The 22,179-nt window shown below is 43.3% G+C and overlaps 3 protein-coding genes across 3 annotated transcripts; all 3 read left to right on the plus strand.

Annotated features, from left to right (window-relative positions):
- Positions 1 to 11,363: 11,363 nt before the first annotated feature.
- tmsb2 (thymosin beta 2) lies at positions 11,364 to 13,406 on the plus strand. The gene is made up of 3 exons (XM_076739907.1): positions 11,364 to 11,505; positions 12,603 to 12,707; positions 12,950 to 13,406. Exons 2-3 carry the CDS (start codon positions 12,608 to 12,610, stop codon positions 12,985 to 12,987), a joined length of 138 nt encoding a protein of 45 aa, XP_076596022.1. The 5' UTR covers positions 11,364 to 11,505; positions 12,603 to 12,607; the 3' UTR covers positions 12,988 to 13,406.
- A 2,911-nt stretch (positions 13,407 to 16,317) lies between these two features.
- On the plus strand, positions 16,318 to 18,764 carry LOC143325555 (protein Wnt-8a-like). The gene is made up of 6 exons (XM_076738710.1): positions 16,318 to 16,678; positions 16,791 to 16,824; positions 16,983 to 17,121; positions 17,466 to 17,591; positions 17,699 to 17,841; positions 17,978 to 18,764. The coding sequence occupies exons 1-6, from the start codon at positions 16,608 to 16,610 to the stop codon at positions 18,542 to 18,544; spliced, it is 1,080 nt and encodes a 359-aa protein (XP_076594825.1). The 5' UTR covers positions 16,318 to 16,607; the 3' UTR covers positions 18,545 to 18,764.
- Positions 18,765 to 19,971: 1,207 nt separating this feature from the next.
- On the plus strand, positions 19,972 to 21,170 carry LOC143325847 (protein Wnt-8a-like). The gene is made up of 3 exons (XM_076739199.1): positions 19,972 to 20,082; positions 20,227 to 20,369; positions 20,460 to 21,170. Exons 1-3 carry the CDS (start codon positions 20,004 to 20,006, stop codon positions 21,015 to 21,017), a joined length of 780 nt encoding a protein of 259 aa, XP_076595314.1. The 5' UTR covers positions 19,972 to 20,003; the 3' UTR covers positions 21,018 to 21,170.
- The last annotated feature ends 1,009 nt before the right edge of the window (positions 21,171 to 22,179 follow it).

The raw sequence follows: 22,179 nt of genomic DNA on the forward strand, positions 1-22,179 counted from the left end.
CCTTGAATTCAAGTTGATGTCAATTTCAACATTCACAACATTTCACAACATTTCAAGCTAAGCAATACACCTTGCAAACAATGAAAATACAAAATAGCGCCGAGAACTAGCATAAACAATAGATTCCAAAGGCAGAACAAAAATACCTTGATGGTCACTTGTGATGAAAAGAATCCTTAAAACCAGGCTCTGCTGGGGTTCCAGCTCCGTCGACACCCCCTGATGAGTCTGCATTCATGAATCAGGCCGGGGAGGATAATGTACACACCCTGATCAACCTTCATTCGAGGTCAACCAGCAGTCGAGAATCAGGAAAGGCCTCATGTCACGCTAGCATTATTGTGAAACACAATACTGAAGGAATGCCAAGAAAAAGAAACTATTCCAAAACTTGATGATGATACTTTAAGATCCAGCCAGCATGGCCGTGGATATAAAGGGATATTGGGGACCTGATGGGAAGCAGAGGTGACCCATGCTCTGGGTCAAACTCACACCACGTAGCATTGGCTTAAGCAAACAATACTAATCTGATCAGAGTAGGTCAGGTCAAACAGGTGAGCACACTCAAAGGCAAGTGTACTCAAACAGTCATGTGCATGCACACACACACACACGCACAATCCCACGCACAGCTTACTTAGAGCTTTGGAGAAGGTGCACAGGCTGCTCACAGTACTGGCAAAATGACATATTCAAAGGCGTGAAAGAGAGGGAAAGCTGGGGGAGGGAGGTTATCAACGGATCATTTGGAAACATCTGGGTCCACACAATCAGTATCTCCCTCCCTCTAATTAACTTCCCCTGCATCCTCATTTTTCCTCTCCATCTTGTCCTTTCCATCTTGCATCTTTCCACCAACAGCTTCTACTCGGCTCTCCATCACCATGCCGTCCTCCCACCCTTTCCTTCTTCTCTTTCAATGCACCACGAGGCCCATAATTCTCCACGTTTGGATCTAGTGGAATAATCTCAAATGCAGAAGCATGCTCTCAAACTCAAATAAATAAAAAATAAATAAACACAACAGGAAGACACAAATATACACACGCACGGTTTGATGTAAGGATGGTTTCTAATGCCATCGTCATGGTAACACTCCCTCTCTCCTTTGCTGGCACAAACCAACAGAACGCGTATCCCAGGAATCTGTGCGGATTCTTATGTAACCACACAACCCCACGCACAGAGAAAGAGACAGACCGATAGATGGGAGTGAGTCAGTGCTAGACCACATTGTGAGAGCATCTGTCATCAATGTTATACCTTTCACTGTGACAAGAACAGTATGTACCCCTGTGTTACTTCAGCCTAATTAGAAGACGCACTCCAGCGCTGCACGTGCGTGCGCGCACACACACACACCCACAAGCACATCAGAGGCTTCATCAGTACTTCACTACATGGTGAGAAGTGGAAATAGCTGTTTAACTAGTTATGGCAACACCACTGGCTCATGCATCAGCATACTAATTACTCGTTGTCCTCCCTGAGGGTGCTGTACATGGAAATGGTGTTGGATAAGTGGGGGAGAGTAGGGCTGGAGAAATCAGAATGGGGTCAGTAGAACCATCACTATAGACATAATGAAGTGACAATTTCTCATGGCAGAGCAACACGGGAGGGAAACAAAGGGGAGATAACAACTGGTGCTGGCCTATTTATACCCTGTGTATGGGGTTTAAGTGTGGAGGAATGAGCAAAGTGCAAGTGTGAAAGTGGATGAGTACATGGCACGTTGTATCAGACTGTTTGGGAAAGGGAAGGCGGTGGAGTGTCTCCACCTCCTCGGCCACTTGTTTACCTTATGTGTGGAGTATTTCATCTGTTGTTTTTCATTGGCGCTGCAGTGATACATTTGTATGTGTGGTTGGGTGATGCATTGCTCTCACTGGTGTTTAGTATACCAGATGCCCAGTGCATGATTTATAACAGGATGCCAAATGGGTGAATATGTTCAGAGAGGTTTGATTAAAGCCTTGCGTTCATGGAGTTTTCACCAGGATGATCCAAGGGGCTGTGGTCAGTTGTTTTTAGGCAGCCAACTTAGAGGTACACAGACAGCAGGTTAAATCACTGCAGAGGCTAACAAGTCTGTTTGCTTCTTATACATCTAATGGACCATGGTTGTAACTTGCTCACATTTAGCAGCCTGCAGATTGTCCACAAGGGGGAGCTGTTCAGTCACTATCAGACCAACCATACTCATGCCAACCCGCAACACCTGCAGGAAAGGAAAGTAACAGCAGCAGGTTGGACCTGCAGCTACAAGGGCAATTTATAGTTGTGCATGAGGGCGTTGGGATAGATAAGAAGCTCCTAGTTTAGCTCTCAGAAAACCCTTCCCACCATTAAACTATGCGCAAAGTGAATGACAGAATGCAAACACAATTCCTGTGGGGAGTGAAACAAAAGCAGAATGTGGTCAGATCATGCACAGTACATCTGTTTAGAGCTGCAGCGGTGGTATCAGAAGAGATATGTAATGCTAAACCATAAATCAAAACCTCTGTCATGTCACCACCTGTAAGTGAAACTCTGTCCTCGTCACTGTCGCACTCCTCCCTCACTTTTCCACTTTTTGTTTGTTTGTTTGCGAGACAGCTAACACACTCAAGCACATTTAAATACATATGCAAGCAAGTGCACACACATACCATTTGTGGTGATAGCTGTACTCAACACCGTGGGCAAAATGCATAACTGTAGCCATAAAAACAACATTATATCCAGATATTTTGTAATTGCATATTCATCTGAGCTGTTGCTCCATCTATGATACCTGGTGAGGCTGTCTCCTTCTCACCATGCTAACAGGATATGAACTAACAAACAGCACAATCTCTGCAGCTTTGTTTCAAGTTGCCACGAGGAGGTGAGGTGAGGAGGCATGGTAATCTGCAGCCAGTGGCTCATTCACAATTGGCTCCTCAAAATTATCACGTTCGTGAAAGCTTCCTGGAGAGGCTGCGGGGCCAATCATCTCCTCTACTCCAAGACAGAAAATGTCTGTTTGTGCCACAGCCTGTGGTGCATGAAATCTGACTGTCAGGGTCTGCTGACGCACCTGCCTGCAGACACACGCCGATGCATTCACACACACACAAACAGACAACTGCACGCTGAAGCTGGTAATTGGGCTCATGAAGCCAAAGGACAAGAACAGCAAAATCTCACCTCCTGTCTTTGTGTGGTCTGTAAGCATTTAAGTGTGTGACTGTGCAAGTGGTTTTCTGTGTTGAAGTTCAAATGCCCTGGCATACTCTCACCCTCCTAAAACCAGGCAATTTCCTGTGAGGCTATCGGAGTGTGACAGCAGCAGGTGCCTAATGGGCAAAGCTTAAGAAACAGGGCATTACCAAAATCCAGCAAACTCAATTGTATTAATCCTCGGGATTAGCAGCTTTAATTCTCAACAGTTTAAAAAGTCTTATTTCCTTACTGAAAATGGGAGCAGCACGTGAGGCGAATATTCAGCTATTTCAAGTGTAGCACAAGAGTTTTCCTCCTTGTTTTAGTCGGAGAAAGACTGTTTAAACTTTGCTCTCCGGCAATCGTGACACTTCTTGATTTAGGCAGCCAAAAGGGACAAAAGCCATGACAACAAGTGTCGGACTGAAATCAGAGAATCCCGTCAGTGCGTTTTCCACGTGAACCTTCAACTCTCTGGTTTACCTGTCAGTTTCATGATGAACTCAGTTCTTGCTAATTAACCCTGCAATCAATCCCTTGCTGATATCAACGGCCCATTATCTTAACCCCACTCTGCACACTGCCCCCAAGACCACTGAAAACTGTCAGTTTTAATCTCCCTCCCTGCCACCGCCCTCCTGTCTCTCTTACACACATACACACACACACACACACACACACACACACACACAGCTTTCAAATAAGGGATTTAGATTACAGTGAACAGTGCTAGCTTCATGATGATGAAGTCTGTGTACTCTGAGGGTGAGCCTTATTGGAATTCATATGATGTTTGTCGACTCCCTTCATAGAAACAGGTGGCTGTGTGGAGATAACGTACAGCATATTGTGCCAACGATGATGCACCTACACACACAAATACAAGCACATCTGGTGGTGTGTGTGTGTGTGTGTGTGTGTGTGTGTTTAACCTGAAGCAGTCAGAGGGACATTTATTAATCTCTCTATTTCAAAAGAGGATTGAGCGCTGAAGCCTTTCAGGTGTATGAGCAGGGATTCCTGAACAGATGTCACCTCGTATCCACCCAGTGTGGAGCTGCAACAACAAAACAGTGTTGCTTTGTTGCCGCTGCTGCAGAAAGATGCATAATAAAAGGCTCCGTCTTTCTGCCCCCCCACGCCCCCCCGTCCCCTGCTCTTCTTCTCCCACATACACTTCCAGTTTATTATCAATTTCACCAATTTAGATGACTCCTGAAGTCACAGACGTAGTTTGGATTTGGCTGGCAGAAAAGATGAATACTGTTTTTGAAAAGCATAGACAATACACAACAGAAGTGTGTCCCTGTGTGTGTGCGGTGTATGTTTTTGAATTTGTTTTATTTCCAAAAATGTAGCACACGCGCATGCAGGCGTGCTCCTTTCCTCATCATTGTTCAGGTAACAAGAGCCTGACTGCCACCTTAGTCATGCACAGTTCCTCTCATCATGAATGGAAGATTAGGAAAAAGCACACAGTGTTTGTCTTTTTGCTAAAAGTGTGCAGGTGTGTGCACTTATGTTAGTGTGCAGTCCCATGCCTTATTCTAAACGCTCTTTTCTTTGATCCCGATAAAAGCTAAGTGTTTTCTGTCTCTTCTGCCAATGCCTTGGCTGCCTTTGCTAACGTTATGTCGACATGCTGACCTTGCCACTTCGCATCCAGTGGCGAGCTAACCTCTGCATTGATCCCTCGTTTCAAAGGCTCAGAAACACAGGCTGACAGAGCTGACAGAGCTGACAGAGCCATTACAATTCATCACGGCAGAATCAGCAGGATTTTACACTGTGCAGGAATGATTTAGGGAACGTGTTAAAGGTGCTTTAAATAACACTTTTCTCTGTCCAATGGCCAAGAAATATGTGTGATACATTTTCAACTAGTCACAGATAGAAGACAGTGCCGTCAGTCTCCAGTTAGTCTGCTACCTTGCTCTATTTCTGTCCATTAAAGGCCACCATACAGCTGTGCCGGAGACTGAGATGTGCAGTGTCTCAGTCACCATTTGGTCACATTTGGCCAGTAACTTAGAAATAATTAGATGTTTCTTTAACAAATAATTCTTGCTTTGAAGCTGCTGTGACTCACTCAGCATACACAGTACTTATTTGAATGTTGTTACAGCACTCAGAGCCCTCTTACTGTATAATGTCACAAAGGTCACAACATCACCATTGGCTATTGACAGAAAAGAACCAAATATGTTTGCCATTTATTTTTGGAGAAAGTGAAAATTAAATGGTTTTAGCTTCACAGCTGAACTCAAAGCACAGGCTGAGCAACTGTCTGCATCATTAAAACTGTCCAGTCAAAATGGAGAGGAATCTGACTGCGTCAACACTGGTTGCATTGCAAAAACCAAACGCTGGCTCTAGAAAGGGCCTTTTGTGTTTTTCGTGAGTTTGACTTCCACCATGGGTTCTCTTACATGCTTGGAAAAGGGGGGGTTGAGGTGCAGAACCTCACTGCTCGATGCCACTAAATTCTACACACTGGACCTTTAAAGGCCTGCAGATGCACTCTCATTCATATGCTTGTGTCAATTTCATAAATAAATCACTAAAATTACTGAGCACTCGAGTAGATTTTTAGAAATGCTGAACATTGCCCCTAGCTCAGAGTAAAAAAAAAAAAAAACATATTTGCAAAAGTGAGATGAGACAACTAGACAAGTTACATGGCATTAAATATTCATGTGACGAAGTGTTTTAAGATGAGCAGAATAGGAATTTAACCATAGACTCCAGATGAATTAAGGAGAAACTGTGGACAATGTCTTGAAGGTGAGTTGTTGAATTACAAGGGGATGTTGTTGGCCACTGCTCCAGCCCAGTTCAGAGGTGAAACAGGGAGACAAATTAGAGATCTTAAAAAATTGGGGTTCTTAACTGGACTCGTTGGCAGTCAGCTGCTGAGTGCCTGACTTCTTTTCTGCTTTTCTCTTTTCCATCAACCTGTTTATTAGGACACAGCGCAGATGTCCAGAGCTCACATGGCAGACCTCTATGCTGCCTGTGCTTTTGTGTTATTTGCTGTGTGTGTTGAATTGGTGTAATTTCAGCTCCCTCTTCTGTTCATTTGCATGTTGTTGTACTTCTGGATTTATTATGCATTTGTGATGCATTGTCAATGCCAGACAACAGGATGTACTCTATCCATTCAGTCAACATGACCGAATGGGGCAAACACCCTATAGAAGGCCTGTTCAGGGAGTTCTGTAAGAATACATTTTTAAAGAGTGAACCAAGATGCCAACATCCACTGACAGTCAAAGATGTACATTCAAAGAAGATTTCTGAAAACCTGAAAACATTTCAGACTACAAACTCAAAAGCCTAAAAGCCATTTATAGTTAAAATCTTCCACCAGGAATGCTTCCAGAGCAAGACTCGGGATAAACAAAATCCCTCCACAAACAAGATGCTTGTGAGTGCAAACTGACAGAACATCTTTTCACCGTACAAGATCAAAAGCAGAGATCAATCTTGAACAAAAACACAGAGCAACCACGGTCTGGTCATATATCGACAAATGCACAAATACAAGAAGACTGCAGGAGGAAATAGTGACTGTGCAACAGGAGAGATTGAAACTGAGACATAAAATGTGTCAAACACGGCATAGAAACCAGAGCTGAAAGGATTAGCTCATTCGTCAATTAGTTGATTAACAGAAAAGTAAACAGTAACAAGTATTTGATAATCAGTTTCATTTCATCGATGTCACAATCATTTGATCACAGCCCAGCCTGAGTTACAACAGGCTCACTGTGGAGTACAAGCGTACAAATGTGTCAGCGTCTGCCTTTTCTATGATGGCTCAGAGTCCACGGAGTGGATAAAGGCATTATGTTACCGTTCTACGTGGCAGCTAATCTATCATGCGTAATGGCATCACAACATGACTTGGCAACCTGTCCTTTAAAATCATATCACAACTCAAAAACCTGATCAGAAGAGCAGGAAAAAAGTGCCCCCATCGTCTCTCCAGGAGATATATGAGGAGACATTCCCTCGATGCCCAAGACCGACTCCTCCCACGGGAGACAATAAATGAGACTAACTGTGACACTACATGTGAAAAAACATCTACCAATGTACATCTCTTACCATTGTATGCTGATACATGCAGCAGCTAAGAAATCCATACAGGGGCTATAAAGCTGCATTACTGCAACAACATTTAGTAACTAATTCTTTTCTTAATTGCCAGCAATGAGCAACTTCCAACACACTCAATTCTGTATTCCTCAAGGCAAGAGATCATTCTCTCAAAATCCTTCCTGCTCTTAGTTTTAACAAATGAGTAAATTTGTTTGTGTTGTCACTCATTTGTTCATTTTATTTACCGACGCGTGGATTTAAAGGATTTATCATTTGCTTAATCCATCCAAGCCTTCAGTTACGTGCATGCTTAATGTATTGCATTTGTCCCTGAGAGAAAGGAGAGGAATCACTAGAGGAAATGCATGGAGGATATTTACTTTGATCTGTTAAGCTTTGCGAAGAAAGCTGAAGCTCACCCTAAAAGTATAGCTGTTTCAAGAAGAATTATGTTATACACACACACAAACACCGCTACCAACACCCTGAACACACACTGACTGTGATGGGCATCAAATTCAGACACTGCCATTACTCCCTGACACTCGATAAGGTGCATTACAAACGTGTTCTGTGTTTACAGCAGCGCTCCAATCTTCCATCTACCTCTTCCTCTCTCTTGGTTCCTCATCCCTCATCTCTGCCTCCATCTCCTCGGTGTTCCTTCTTCTCCTTTCATCTCTGTCGCTTTCCTGCAGCTGGCTAGGTGAGATAAGTCCTCCACACCAAGATACCCTCAGCTCATTGGCCTGGTGATGGAACACAGGGCGCCGATTAAATGCTGCATCATTAGTTGTGGAGATCATGAGCTGAGACAGTGCGTTTGTTTGGTCTAACTGATCCTGCACTGTCCTAATCCATCCTACACCTCCACCGACTCTACAGAAACAGACTGCAATCTGGTGCGTCTATGCAATAGCTCCATTTTTTTTTAAACACCTACTTCCCCTTTGAACGCGGAGTGATGAGATTCGTTTGAGAGATAACTCGGCAATGTTTCAATGACTGACAAAGTAAAAAGATTATTTTAGTCTCTGCATATCTCAGTTCCTTCATTCTGTTGGTTTAAAGCTGATAAGAGTGCCTGGCAGGATTTAATTTGGTTGGTAATTACACTTCATTCAGTGACAACACTTAAAATCATCTTCCTCCACGCTGAATGATGAAAAAGAACTTAACCTGTGTGCACATGTGTGCATGCGAGTGTCTGTGTCTCTTCCCGTTTACATATAATGTGTCCCATTGTGCAGCCAGTGCTTTAGTGAGTGAGGTCTATCCTCGCCTCAAACTAACTCTAATCAACACAACAAATCAGCACAAAGTCAAAGGTCTGCTCTTAACTTCGTGGCAGTGAATGTTGCTTTACTTGAAGCTTCACTGCTGCATTGCCGCTCATTCTCACTCATTTAAATCATCTCCTGTTGTCTCTTCGAGTCAGGCTAAAGCACTGAGCTAAGTGGCTTGAAACTAATGTTCAGCATTAACACACAAGTACGGAAAAGTGTGAGGACTTTTTTTTAATCACATTAGCAACATTAGGAATCAAGCTGTTGCAAGTGGTTATGTGGGGTGTGCTGAGGGAAGAGTGCGCCCTGGTGGTCCCTCATTGGCTGTTCATCTGAGTGCAGCTCAGTGCCTGAAAACACACTTAAATAGTCCTGTGCTGCCATCCTGTGTTTACACAATATGCGAGCATGATTATTTACTGTGTGCTAACAAAGACTTGCAGACTACATATTTTGACTATTGTTTTAAAAAGGTAGAGTAATATGTAATAACTATAATAATCTACGTTCAGAAACATCTTAAACTGCACGGTGCTGCCATCTTCTGCCTCTTACTATACATAACCTCAAAGTGTGTTCAACACCGACACCATCATTCATCCAAGCGTTGACGAACAGCACAGAGACAGATTTGATCCCAGAAAAGGTTTACTTGTCGAATACCGTCCACCGGCAGCAGCAGCGGTCCGTCTGGCTGCTCTGACAGGTCATTTGGCTGCTATGTCTGACCTTTGTCAGCATGCACCTCGTCTCCAAGCTTCAAATATGATAACATTTCAAACAGAAAGGTCAATGAGAGGGCTCGGGCAAATTTAGAGAAGGTCAAAGATCCTCCAGCCCCCCATCACACACACACACACACACTATATTGCAACGTAACAAACAACTCAATACAAACATTCGTCTCAAAGGCTGAATCAGTAAGTGATTTGAGGAGCACCAAAATATAATGAGCTCCATAGTGCCATTCCATTCAGTCAGGATTAATAGGTGTTGAGTTCATGTCAAGGGAAAGTGTAAGATGGCTGCATCTTATTCATTTTGTTTAAACGTCTAAGGCCACATGGCTCTTAAATGAAGCAGTTCCACACTTCAGCCAGCAGGTGGTGCTGCCGCCCACTTAGAGAGCACTCACAAGTATTGATGACCTCATTGTCAGCCAGTAAAACCCAAAGTCATCCAGTGATATGATGTCACACATTAACACAGGGCTTACCAGAACAGCCATGCACCCACTTGCTCGGCTCACTGTATCATTTCAAGGGCTGATGTCATGTTGACTCATGGTCAGCATGCTATTCTGAGGTGAGCCGTCTGCTGGGAGCTAAACGTCCTCACCGGCTGCATCAGCTGGCTGTAACTCTACCTCTTGGAACATAAAAGAGGAAAGACCAGCAGGTTTCATGATGTCAGCAAAGGGAGCGTGAGCTTGACACATTGTGGCTTTATTAGAGCCTGATGTGATCAAGAGCTGCTTGATCAGTCTCAAAATAAAGGATGTGACAAATGATAACCACACATACAGATATGTAAATAGCACCATGACCAGCTCTAAATTAGGGAAATAGGAGGTAATTTGGTCATGAGAAAAAGTTAACTGCCGTGTAAAATAAGAAATTTACTGTGTAAGGTTACATTTTCATTACCATTAAACCTGCTGATTATTTTCTGTATTCATTCATTCGTTAATGAATGAAAAAATGCCTTGTTTTGTCTGACCAACAGTTCGAAATTCAAAGATGTGCAGTTTATTATCATAGGGAACAAAGAAAAACAGCAAATTTTGAGGAGTTTCTTTGAAAAATGACTTAAAGGATGAACTGAAACAGCTCTAATAGTGTGGGATCAGTCATGTCGTCGCAAATGAATTTGTTGTGTTTGTCACTGAGTATATGATCATTTTCCTGTACAACTGTGCCTTGTGCTTTCATGTCAAGATTTGAGTATTTGAATAGAGGCCCTTGTAAGGATGGGCACTGCAAACAAGCTTGCGCTATAAATGCTGCGGTATGTGGCACTGGTCCATGATGTACATTTGCGCCTGTTAAAATGATATAAATAAAAAATAGGGTTTTCTACAGTACTTTGACTTAGTCCAAGAATGGCTATGAACTGTCATACTTTAATTCTATGAATACTCAAGACACAATTTCAGCATGTAGTGTAGTGTATTATTACTATAGGAGAACAGTCACAGTACATATAAATTCCCAGAGTAAGATTAGCCACATTCAGTTTGATGGTGATTTTATTCTATCATATTTTCTTGTTGTATTTTGTCTGTTAGTACAAAATGCCCTCTAAGGATGTGCACTGAAAACCAGCTTAGGCTATAATTGCTGTGGTATGTGGCACTGGTCCATGTCATATACTTGTCCCTCTAAAAATATACATTACATCCAAAAAAAAAGTGAATGACAATATAAAAATAAATGGAGCGCAATCTTTAAATACTCCTAACTTTGACACATTCCCTGCATGTAATGAAAATTAGAGGTAAAGAAGTGAAAGCAGAACATGTAAACTCTCCGACCTCCTCGACAAAACACTGTATAATGCAATCTATAAAGCATACAGTATATTGCTTAAATAATTTATTATAATCAATCTCAGATGATCTTAACAGCACAGCTGTTTCCTATCAGTTGCTGGTCCTCTCTCATCTTTTCCCTCGAGAACATTAATATTGACGACAGCGAAGAGGGCTGACCAAGCTCTCAGTCACTCTCTCTCCACTGTCTCTTTCCCTCTCTCTCTCTCTCCCCCTCCCTCCCTCTTATACCCACACCCTGGATGCAGGCAGGGGTGCACAGACCGGCAGATTCACTCAGCTTCCGCATCGCTCTCCCTTCTCTCTCCGTGTTTCTATCCCTCCCTTCTCTCGCCGCTGGTGGATTTTAGCCCACTGCTGTGTGGAACACCGGTAAGAACGAACCATCTCTCCTTCACTGTGTTCCTTGTGTCTCTGTGCTGGTGTGTCTCTTTCTGGTTATGTTTTACTGGAGTCAAACAAAGGATTGGGGTGTGGCTGGATGAGGAGAAGCTGAATGCTGATGGCAGCTGTGAAATGATGCGAAAGAGGGATGCTGAGGATGACGATGGCGGTGATGATAAGGGAACAATAGAGCAAATGTTTGATTAGATTTACTGACAAATTGAAGGAGGTGCTGCTGTCAGTATCAAGTCTTGGCAGGGCTGGATGTAGACACCATCTGCAGCTGAAGGTAATCAAGAAACGATTGCTTCATTTCAAGAAACTGGAATATTTACAATTCTGACCATGTGCGAAGCTTGTCTATTTCTATTTCAAACCGTTTCTATTAGGCCCCATTCAAATTCAGACCAGTGAGTAATTTTACAGGAGCTTGGGTTGCAAATGACTGGCTGCAGGCTGGCTGCCTGTCAAATTTCCACAGCAGTCCCTGACAGAGCAGTGGTTCAAACAGGCGTGACTGGGCCAGACTGTGCAAGACACATTAGTCATACCTGAGGCTAGGTGAGGAATATGACTGCAGTGGAGCCTGTGGAGCCTACATCCACGAGGCTGCAGGGGTGGATGCAGAGAGAGAGAGAGAGAGAGAGAGAAAAGAGAGAGAGCGAGGATGTGGAGGGAGAGAACAAAGACCTCAGCCTCGGAGAGGGAAAAGAAGAGACAAAGGAAAGAACAGACAGCTGGGTAAAAATAGGCACATGCTAGCTACATAGGCATGTTGGAGAGGAGCATATCAAGACAGAGCATGTGTGGGAGGCAGACACCACTCACAGGCATGCATGTGGACGTGTCTGAGGAGCACATGTTAAAGCCACTCCCTTTATGTGCAGTCCGTTCTTTCAACTGTCAGACAAAGCCATTAATGTTTTTGACAGCTTTCACGAGGACTCGTCGAACGATTATGCGACAGAATCTATCTCATACCGTACATGTGAAAGATCTATTATGTTATGCTGCATTATCTATATAATGGCTGACAGGAAAGGTCAAACCTGTGGGCTCAGGTGTTTTTTTCTCATCTTTCACAGCCAAAATGTCTGACAAGCCTGACATGACTGAGATTGCCCGTTTCGACAAGACAAAGCTGAAGAAGACAGAGACAAAAGAAAAAAACCCTCTGCCCACCAAAGAGAGTAAGTGTCCCTCGTGTCGTGACAGCACTGAAGTCTTGATGCCCCCTGCAACAATTTTCCTGTCAGTCGCTACTCATCACTTCCAGTGCTGCCGAAAGACTACATGCTCAGCAAGCAGAGCAGCGAAAAAAAAAAAACAAATTGGTGCTACATCAGCACAACATTGATATACACCATACGTGTCAAATATCCACTGAGCACAAGCCTGCTGACCTAAACTGTCTTCTTCTTTTCCTTCCCAGCCATTGAGCAGGAGAGGAAAGGCGATGCCACACCTTGACTTCAGAGCACATGAAGAAAAGAAGCTGAGATGCCACAGCAAAAAGCACTTTCTTTTGATTATCACAGTATTTCAATCTCCTACTTTGTCTTCAGATAAGGGTGCTCTTGAGCTCCCTGGGGTGCCATAAGGGTATATGGCATCCTCACATGGGGGCTCTCTTACCACTCGGGTGGAAAAACTTAAGCCTGGGTGCCTGTCTTGCACTGTTAGCCTATTGCTAACATGTCTCCTATATTGCCAAACTGGGGAGTGGTGTAGTAATGTAGCACAGAGGGATAGGCAGGCACCCAGGCTAGGGGGAGGTGGGGGGTTGTCTAAAGACATGGGAGCAATCGGAGTCTAATCATGTGGGATGTTTTCTTATTAAACTTTTTACTTTTCTTTATGAAATAAATATGAAGACGTGGAACCAGTCAGACCTGTGCACACTGCTGTCTCCTTTATGTCTATGCGTGCTAATTCCAGACTTTAATACATAAACTCATGAGGCATGGACTGATCATGCACGGCCATGGAATAAATACACATTAAAGGTACATATACATACAGTAATTATGCTAGTTGCCAGAAAACTAAACAAACATGTCAAAAATTAACAACACTGTGACGTAATTGAATCAATTGTTCAAACTCAACTTTTAAAGTGAGAAATTGTTGCATCTTCTCTTTTTAATTGGCTCAATAATGCATCAAGCTTGCTTGGCTTGTCTTTTTTTTTTTTTTTCTTAGCATTAGAGCTAAGACAGTTGATTCATGGACAGAAAATGTGCTGCTCTGTTCTGACAATCCTTTACATGATTACATCATATTTAAGTAATAAATAAATATAAAAATGCTAAAAGTTTCAATGATTCACACTTCTCAGATGTGAGTATTTGCAATTTTCTTTAATTCGTCTTCAGCTTTCGACTTTCGGTGGGACAAGAGGAGCAATTTCAAGACTTCACCTCTGGCTGTGGGAAATTTTGATAGGTATTTTTCACTGTACGCTGACATTTTATCAACCAAACGCATAATTGAAATAAATAATAGGTAGATTAATGGATAATGAACCTCATCATTAGTTGCTGTATTAGTCAGCAACATCTCTGCTGTGATTTCAAGCGGCATCACTCCATAAAGCAGGATTCAAAGACAGCGCTGTGGATTTCTCCTTCGTCGCTGAAGCTAACCGGAGCTAGCTTGTTAGCTGCAGCTGCCCAGTCTGCTTATGGCTGGAGGAATGTGATTGGAGGGGAAAGACGAGTGGGCGGGCACTGTCATGACAAGCCACAAAATATTAAAGCAATACTGAAAATATACCTGTTAAAATAAAAATAGATGTTTGACAGAGGGGCATTTTGACAGAAAAAAAAAAAACATGATCATTAAACACAACTAAGAATAACGTTGAAGGCAGAATGCTGAAATAATGACTGGAGTTTTTATTTATCACGCTATTTTTCAGATTTTTATACTTAAGTTTTCAGCATTCATTCTAACTCCTTAAAGGCCTATTATGTGTTTATTGCGGGTCATTTTAATTCTTTAACAGCAGTCTACAATGGGCCTTCACAGCCCAGCATCTCCCCTGACTGAAGTCTCTGGCTGGCGTCGCCAGTCCTGCCACCTCTCCTCAGCCTGTCAAGCCCGTCACCTCCTGAGCCTTTACTGCTCCATTTCTCTCACCTCACACTGCCCTAAATCAACCGCCAGCGCTGCCTGCCCCACATAATGTGTCTGAAATGTCTGTAAGAAGTTTAATTAATGCGCATTTTCACCTCGTGTTATTCTAAGCACAGTGCAATTAAGGCCTTGACCCTGCCGTTTCCTCCCCTGCATACTGTGAGGTTTAGCTGGAATACACATCATCCAAACTTTAATAAAAAAAAAATAAATAAAATAAAATAAAAAACAAGCAGCACTTAAATCATCATTATTGATTTTCGTTGTGCCACAAGAAACTTCTGATTAATTAATTAATAAACAGACAACCCACGTGATTTGTCATCAGAGTTTCGGTGTTTATGAGCCATCTCGCACCCGCGCTGGAACACGCCCATTCAGATAGACCACCATTGTCTGCAGGTTATTAACTCATTAAATTCCTAAGATGAGCCTCCCGTTAACGACAAATTATGTAGCCTCTCAGATTGATTTTTAATCGCTGTGTATTATCCCCCTGCCAGGTGTTGGGGGGCTCTAGGTTTCAGTCATATTGCAGAATCAAAGTGGGCGATATCTAATTAGTCGGGATTATCCTCGCCTTCACCTCCGCGGTGCTGAGCGGAGGACCTCGCCCAGCCGTCCGCCTATTGTGCGCCGCGCTGAGTGAATTGTTGTTTTAAGGGATTTTGAGTGGCTTAAAGGGGATTGACAAATGTAAGCGATTTAATTTGAAAAAACTGTAATGTTAATCACTAACTTGGTAACTTCTCTGGTATCAAATCACAGCATAAGTATGTGAAGACAGAAACTGGCGTGATGACTGTTGATCGCAGTGATCATGGAGGCTAAATCAAGGAGGATAATCAGCAGATCTTAATGTGACGCGACCAAGTGCGAGCTCATTAGAGACTTCCATAATGAATGATCAATATGAATTTCATCACTATGCAAAAAGTCTACAGGTGGAAAACCATCTATGGAACAAGATGAGTGCCTGCGCAATATCCACCCTCACAATGTAATGGTTAAAACATTAAAGCTCATATTTGTTTAAACTCTTGTAAATTCCACACTGCTTTCACACCAAGTTGTTTCCCAGGGAAACATCTACTATCCTATTATCACGACGATGCCAATGTCGACCATGTGTGAGACATTATTTACATGACTGTACACAGCAACTCCTGAAAGACTTTATGGCTTTGTTGTCACTGTCTTTCCCACTGGGACACTGGTGCCATTTCCCAAATGTTTCCAACTACGCATGAAGCCCCACGACGGTGCTCAATACTGTATGTCTTTAAGGTGGGACTTTAAGAATTAGGAACCCTATCTTTTAATGTCTTTTAGCTGAAACCAAGTTGTCCTCTTGAATCCCAAAAACAATAAATCACTATAGAATTCCCATATTAATATAATCTTACTGTATATGTGTGAAGTCCTGCATTTTTGCGCACAATAATGATCTATCTGCTGGAATCATTTTAATATTCTCAACTTTACTTACATCTTAAATTCAATTCAATTCAATTCAATTCAATATTCCTTTATCTTAAAAAATATGAAATGAAATGATTATTATAGTTTTATTTAACATTTTTTTTGTCACACACACCGTAATGTTCATGTATACATTCGCTGGATATGCTTCATTTGGGAAAAGTGTATAGGTATTACAGCCTGGGAACGACAGGTGAATGAATGAGGGGGCTGTTAAACTGTCTGCGTCATGTCTTTGAAGTGCACTTATGCACCGACGGCTCCTATTTGTCTACAGGACTCGGCAATCAATGTCGTCGTTGACGCATTTTCACAGTGAACCGCTACCTGCAGGACAAATCTGTCAAAGGGGCAAGACCATATAAATATCATCAGCGTGAGGTCTGGCTACTACTTCAGTTGCCTTCCTCTCTCTTGGCACTCACATCTGGGATAAGAACGAACAGGCCTCGATTTGGAATACAGCTGCTATGGGACCTTTGAATCTGCTTTCAGTCATGGTTATGGCCATGTACTGTCGTGTCCAGTTTGCATCAGCTTGGTATGCCACTAACTTTTGGAGGAATTCATTGAAAAATACTGCAGTGCCATGTGTGTTTGCTGTTGGTATAGTGACTTTGATTTAACATTGTTGCCTTGTTTTCTTTCTCCAGGACGGTGAATAATTTCCTCATGACTGGACCCAAGGTAAATATATTTTGCCCTTATCTATTTGGGCTAGTATTATGTGTAAAACCTCATCTGGGGGACCATAATCAAATGTATTAGCTGATTTTGCAAAGATACGCATTATCCTGTTGTTTGAATGCAATAACGACTAACGCTGTTCATGTGTCCCTCCTAAGGCTTTCCTGACCTATGCCGGCAGTGTGCAATTGGGCGCACAGAGTGGAATACATGAATGTAAACACCAGTTTGCGTGGGAGAGGTGGAATTGCCCAGAGAACACGCTCCAATTATCCACACACAACGGCTTTCGAAGTGGTAAGAACTTTGTATCCGTATTTTTGGATCATACGCATGACAAGCAGTGGGTGGTGTTGTGGTGAGTTCAAGTCCGGCTAACTTTGGTGAAGCGCTTTTGCGCAAAGTAATCCTACAACGGAGGTGCAAAGCGCTCTGACCTCCGTGGAGAGGGAACACAAACAAACATGTATTGAGAGCACGTCGATAAAACACATAGTGTCCAAAGTTAACCTTGAATCTTAGTTCGTGCTTTTACGCACGCTTTACGCACAGTATTTGAGGGCTGCCATTGCACATTTATCGTGCCAAACTGGATTACAAAGTGTAACACGGTGGTTTGCTTTCTTTGTCACTTTTTGTAGCCACGAGGGAGACGTCTTTTGTCCATGCCATCAGCGCGGCCGGAGTGATGTACACACTCACCAAGAACTGCAGTATGGGAGACTTTGACAACTGCGGCTGCGACGACTCCAGAATTGGACAGACAGGTGAGCATAGTCTATGTGCGGTCTGTGTGCAATCAGACCAAGTGAAAAATCTCAAAGCGATCGTTTATCCTTCGATCTGAATAAATGTGTATTTTTTCAATCCGAAGGTGGCAGAGGATGGATCTGGGGAGGCTGTAGTGACAATGTGGCGTTTGGAGAGAAGATCTCCAAACAATTTGTAGACGCGCTGGAAGGTGGCCATGATTCGCGCGCAGCAGTCAACCTGCATAACAACGAGGCAGGCAGACTGGTAAGATACGACTTTATTATTAGTCACTCAAGTTTTCATGCCTTGTCAGTGGCATTTGCGCATGTATCCAAAGTAAGAAGAGAGTCGTGCAGTTTGATGATTACATTTCCAACTAACATTCTCACTCCCTTGGCAGGCAATCAAAGCAACCATGAGGAGAGCCTGTAAGTGTCACGGGGTGTCTGGGAGCTGCAGTATCCAAACCTGCTGGATGCAGCTGGCCGACTTCAGAGAGGTTGGCAGCTACCTGAAGATGAAGTACGAACAAGCAAAGAAACTGGAGATGGACAAGAAGCCTGCGAGGGCTGGAAACAGCGCAGACAACAGAGGAGCCATTGCGCACACTTTTCGGAGCATCGCTCGGACGGAGCTCATTTACCTGGAGGATTCCCCGGATTACTGCGTCAAGAACCAGAGCCTGGAATTTCAGGGCACAGCGGGGCGGGAGTGTCTGAAGGGTGACAAGAACATGTCCCTGTGGGAAAGAAAGAGCTGCCGCAGGCTGTGCTATGAATGCGGCCTCAGAGTGGTGGAGAAGCGCATTGAGGTTGTCAGCAGCTGCAACTGCAAATTTCACTGGTGCTGCACAGTGAAATGTGACAAATGCACACAGGTCGTTACCAAATATTACTGTGCGCGTAAAGAAGGCGGGAAAAAGCCACAGAATAAAACGAAGCGGAGGCACCGTGCGCGCCGGCACTGAGCCAGAATCCTCAGTCATCTCCTTTCATTACATGAATCATGATTGACATCAATTAGGATTATTATGTATTACAAGATTACTAGTTTCATTCTGAACTATTACATCACCTGAAGCCTTTTAATGCACTTTATCTTACTGATTTGATTCTTTCCACAAATCAAATTGTTTTTAAGGGCCAAGCTCTCCATGCGGGCTCACTCACTGGTCTTATTTCTTGAGTTTGTCTTCTGTGAAGTCTGAAAATGTATAATAATTTGTTAATTTTAATTAAAATATGTGTATTTTTACTTGAAAATGTTACCAAATAAATATTTTTCCAGAAAATGCACGACTCATTCTGATTTGTCAGTGGCTACATTATGTTATTTGTATATTGGTGCCTTGGTGTCACAGAGCCTAAGGGAAGAAAATAAACTGTCGCCTAATGCCACCCTTTGAAGTGTGCATATAGGCGTTTCCTGAATCCCTCAACCAATCAGCTTTCCCGGACGGCAGGGACAAAGAACAAGAGATCCATTTGTTCCTCATCCAAATAAAAGAGAAAGTTGCAGCACTGGGGCAGAATAACTAGACCTCTATAGGACTAACGGTGTAGATGAAAATGTTGCATTCATTATTTTGGCTCTTGCCTCTTTTATACAAAATGTGTCCAGGACATGCTTGGTAAGATCTACAGTTTACTTGTACCTCTTTTCTGCGTGAGTACATATCAGACATATTGACCTCATTCTTGATCCTCTATCTTCTTCTCAGGGTGGCGAGTAACTTTCTCATGACGGGACCCAAGGTAAAAAGAAAACGCTTGATTGCTGGGATAACGCTTACAAAATTCGTTTGGAAATGTTAAATTGGCCAAATTATGACAGTGCCTCTCCTGCAGGCCTATCTCACCTATGCAAGAAGTGTGCAGGTGGGCGCACAGAGTGGAGCTGAGGAGTGTAAACATCAGTTTGCGTGGGATAGATGGAACTGTCCCGACAGCGCAACTCAGCTCAAAGGACTAAGACGCGGTACGTTAAGACTGACAAATACAAATCTTTCACTAAGTTCAGGTCCATAAACGCTGAAGGAAAAATACATCTAGGCGCAGAATGTGTAAAGGATATAACAGTGCTACAACACATCATGCTCCGAAATGGACAAAAAAAAATCTGGATATGCATGTATGTACACATAAATATGAATGACGGTCCATCAGTTACATACTTAAGTTTTATGTATTGTATTTTCATGTTGCCCAATCAGGCCAATATAGAATCCCATTTGAACCCTGTAATTTTAAGGCAAAGTTGCAGCTTTATCACACGCGCGCGCGCATCAATACTCATTGATCACTTTGATTTTTAATGTTAGAAAGGCCTTTGCCTTGCATGAGATATTAAACGTCATTGCCCATTTCCTCTCACTGACAGCCACCAGAGAGACTGCTTTCGTCCACGCCATCAGTGCAGCGGGGGTCATGTACACTCTGACCAGGAACTGCAGTCTGGGAGACCTGGACAACTGCGGCTGTGACGTCTCCAAGAACGGAAAAATTGGTGAGGTCCCCTTCAAAAAAAACATACATTACTCATCTTACATCTTGTGGCCTTACGCATTAAACGTATATTTAATGTGAAGGCATTTACGATATTTCCTGTCTTAAGATGGTGGTCTGATATTTAGTGATATCTTGTGTGCAGGCGGTCGTGGCTGGTTGTGGGGTGGCTGTAGTGATAATGTGGATTTCGGAGAGAGGATTTCCAAACAGTACGTGGATGCGCAGGAGACGGGTCAGGACTCCAGGGCCGCGGTCAACCTGCACAACAACGCGGCTGGACGGTTGGTAAGTGATGCTCACACCACGAGCATGTGTATGCCATGTCACACAGTGTTCAGTCGCTGGCACTGATGAACTTTGTCTGGTTTCCAACAGGCTGTGAGGACAACAATGAAGCGCATCTGTAGATGTCATGGCATGTCTGAGAGCTGCAGTGTCCAAACCTGCTGGACACAACTGTCAGACTTCAGAGAAATCGGCAACTACTTGAAGATCAAGCACAGTCAAGCCCAAAAACTGGACGTCGACAAAAAGCGCATGCGGGCTGGCAACAGCGCAGACAACCGCGGGGCCATCGTGGGCACGTTCAGCAGCATCGCCCAGACGGAGCTCATCTACATGGAGGACTCCCCGGACTACTGCAGGAAGAACGCCAGCTTCGGGCTGTACGGCACCGAGGGCCGGGAGTGTGTGCAGCACGGAGAGGGTTTAACCCAGTGGGAGAGGCGCAGCTGCCGCAGGCTGTGTCATGAATGCGGCCTGAAGGTGGAGGAGAGACGCACCGAGGTCGTGAGCAGCTGCAACTGCAAGTTCCACTGGTGCTGCACGGTGAACTGCGACGACTGCTCGCAGGTTATTGTCAAACATGTTTGCGCCAGGAGGGAAGGAGCCGATGGGCACGGCTTTAGACGGAGATACCGTGGACCTAAATGAAAAAAAGAAAAAGATTTTCCATGGATGTTAGCTGTCTGTTAAAGAGTTAAAATCTGTCTGCACTTTCCATTCCGTGACACGTCTTTTCACGTCTCCTGTTATAAATACTTGTGTGTCTATTTATGATTATTGTTTTGTTTGATTTCAAATTAAGAATAAAGGCTTCTTCGATAAACGTATGATTATTTCACCTCATAAATCAGTTCCATGGGATTTTTTTTTTTTTTTAACAGGGCACACAAACGTCTATTCGAATAAGAATGGACTGAATCCACTTCACAGAGGATTACATGGATAACATGGAGCAGTTCACACCACACAGGTGTTGATCCAGAGCTGATCCACTTTGATGCCAACGTGTATTGATTTCATTCAAAGAGCAGTGAGGCTTTGAAAGACAAATTAGGGAAGTTCTTCCACCGCTAGAAGTTAGGTATTCGGCCTGCTAATCGCAGCCGATCCGAGTCTTTGTCACATCCCACAGGCAATGCAAATGTATCACATTACATCAAAGCGCAGACAGACTGTACTATTGTTACTGTTTCTCAGCAAAGTGGGCCACATTCGAGTCCAGATATTACACCGTAAATCCAGTGAGGATTTCAAGAGACGGGTCTCACATTCCTCCTTGGATGCAAGTTAATTTCTAATCTTATAATTTGCAAGTAATTAGGTCTAAGGGGAGCTCTGTCTCCGCCCACTGGCCTATCTGTGTCTTAAGAGCCATTCATTTGCCTCCCCTTTTCCTCTACCCCCTGTATCTCCTAAAATCTTCCTCTCAGCTGGACGGTCATAAATCTGCCACCATCTCAGCTAAATGAGTGATGGCATGGATATTACCTTCATAAGGGGGTGCATGCCTGAGGGAGAGGGGGTGGGAGTCTAACAGAAAGGGGGCTGGTAACAAGGCTGTGTCATTATCTTTACACACCAGTTAGAAGCCGTAAATAACACGATTAGGGGAGAAATTACAGCATGGATTATCATCAACTGGTGTCACACTAGATCTCAAAGAAATCTGATGACATTATTGCCAATGGAGTCCATTTTTTAATTTCAGCACACACTGCTTGTTAGTCAAAATTGGACATATTAGGTCATGGGTGCTGATAATAGAAAAACACCCGAACTACATTAGAAACACTCTGACAAACAATGCACA

Source organism: Chaetodon auriga, chromosome 9, assembly GCF_051107435.1.
Source record: "Chaetodon auriga isolate fChaAug3 chromosome 9, fChaAug3.hap1, whole genome shotgun sequence".
Classification (NCBI taxonomy): Eukaryota; Metazoa; Chordata; class Actinopteri; order Chaetodontiformes; family Chaetodontidae; genus Chaetodon; species Chaetodon auriga.

What these genes read in the sequence shown, in the direction of transcription:
- tmsb2 (XM_076739907.1), top strand. Translation starts at nt 12,608, where the DNA reads ATGTCTGACAAGCCTGACATGACTGAGATTGCCCGTTTCGACAAGACA. An exon ending in CCCTCTGCCCACCAAAGAGA is followed by an intron (nt 12,708 to 12,949) that starts GTAAGTGTCCCT and finishes TTTCCTTCCCAG; the next exon opens with CCATTGAGCAGGAGAGGAAA.
- LOC143325555 (XM_076738710.1), top strand. Translation starts at nt 16,608, where the DNA reads ATGGGACCTTTGAATCTGCTTTCAGTCATGGTTATGGCCATGTACTGT. An exon ending in GTCCAGTTTGCATCAGCTTG is followed by an intron (nt 16,679 to 16,790) that starts GTATGCCACTAA and finishes TTCTTTCTCCAG; the next exon opens with GACGGTGAATAATTTCCTCA. An exon ending in TCCTCATGACTGGACCCAAG is followed by an intron (nt 16,825 to 16,982) that starts GTAAATATATTT and finishes GTCCCTCCTAAG; the next exon opens with GCTTTCCTGACCTATGCCGG.
- LOC143325847 (XM_076739199.1), top strand. Translation starts at nt 20,004, where the DNA reads ATGTACACTCTGACCAGGAACTGCAGTCTGGGAGACCTGGACAACTGC. An exon ending in CTCCAAGAACGGAAAAATTG is followed by an intron (nt 20,083 to 20,226) that starts GTGAGGTCCCCT and finishes TCTTGTGTGCAG; the next exon opens with GCGGTCGTGGCTGGTTGTGG. An exon ending in ACAACGCGGCTGGACGGTTG is followed by an intron (nt 20,370 to 20,459) that starts GTAAGTGATGCT and finishes GGTTTCCAACAG; the next exon opens with GCTGTGAGGACAACAATGAA.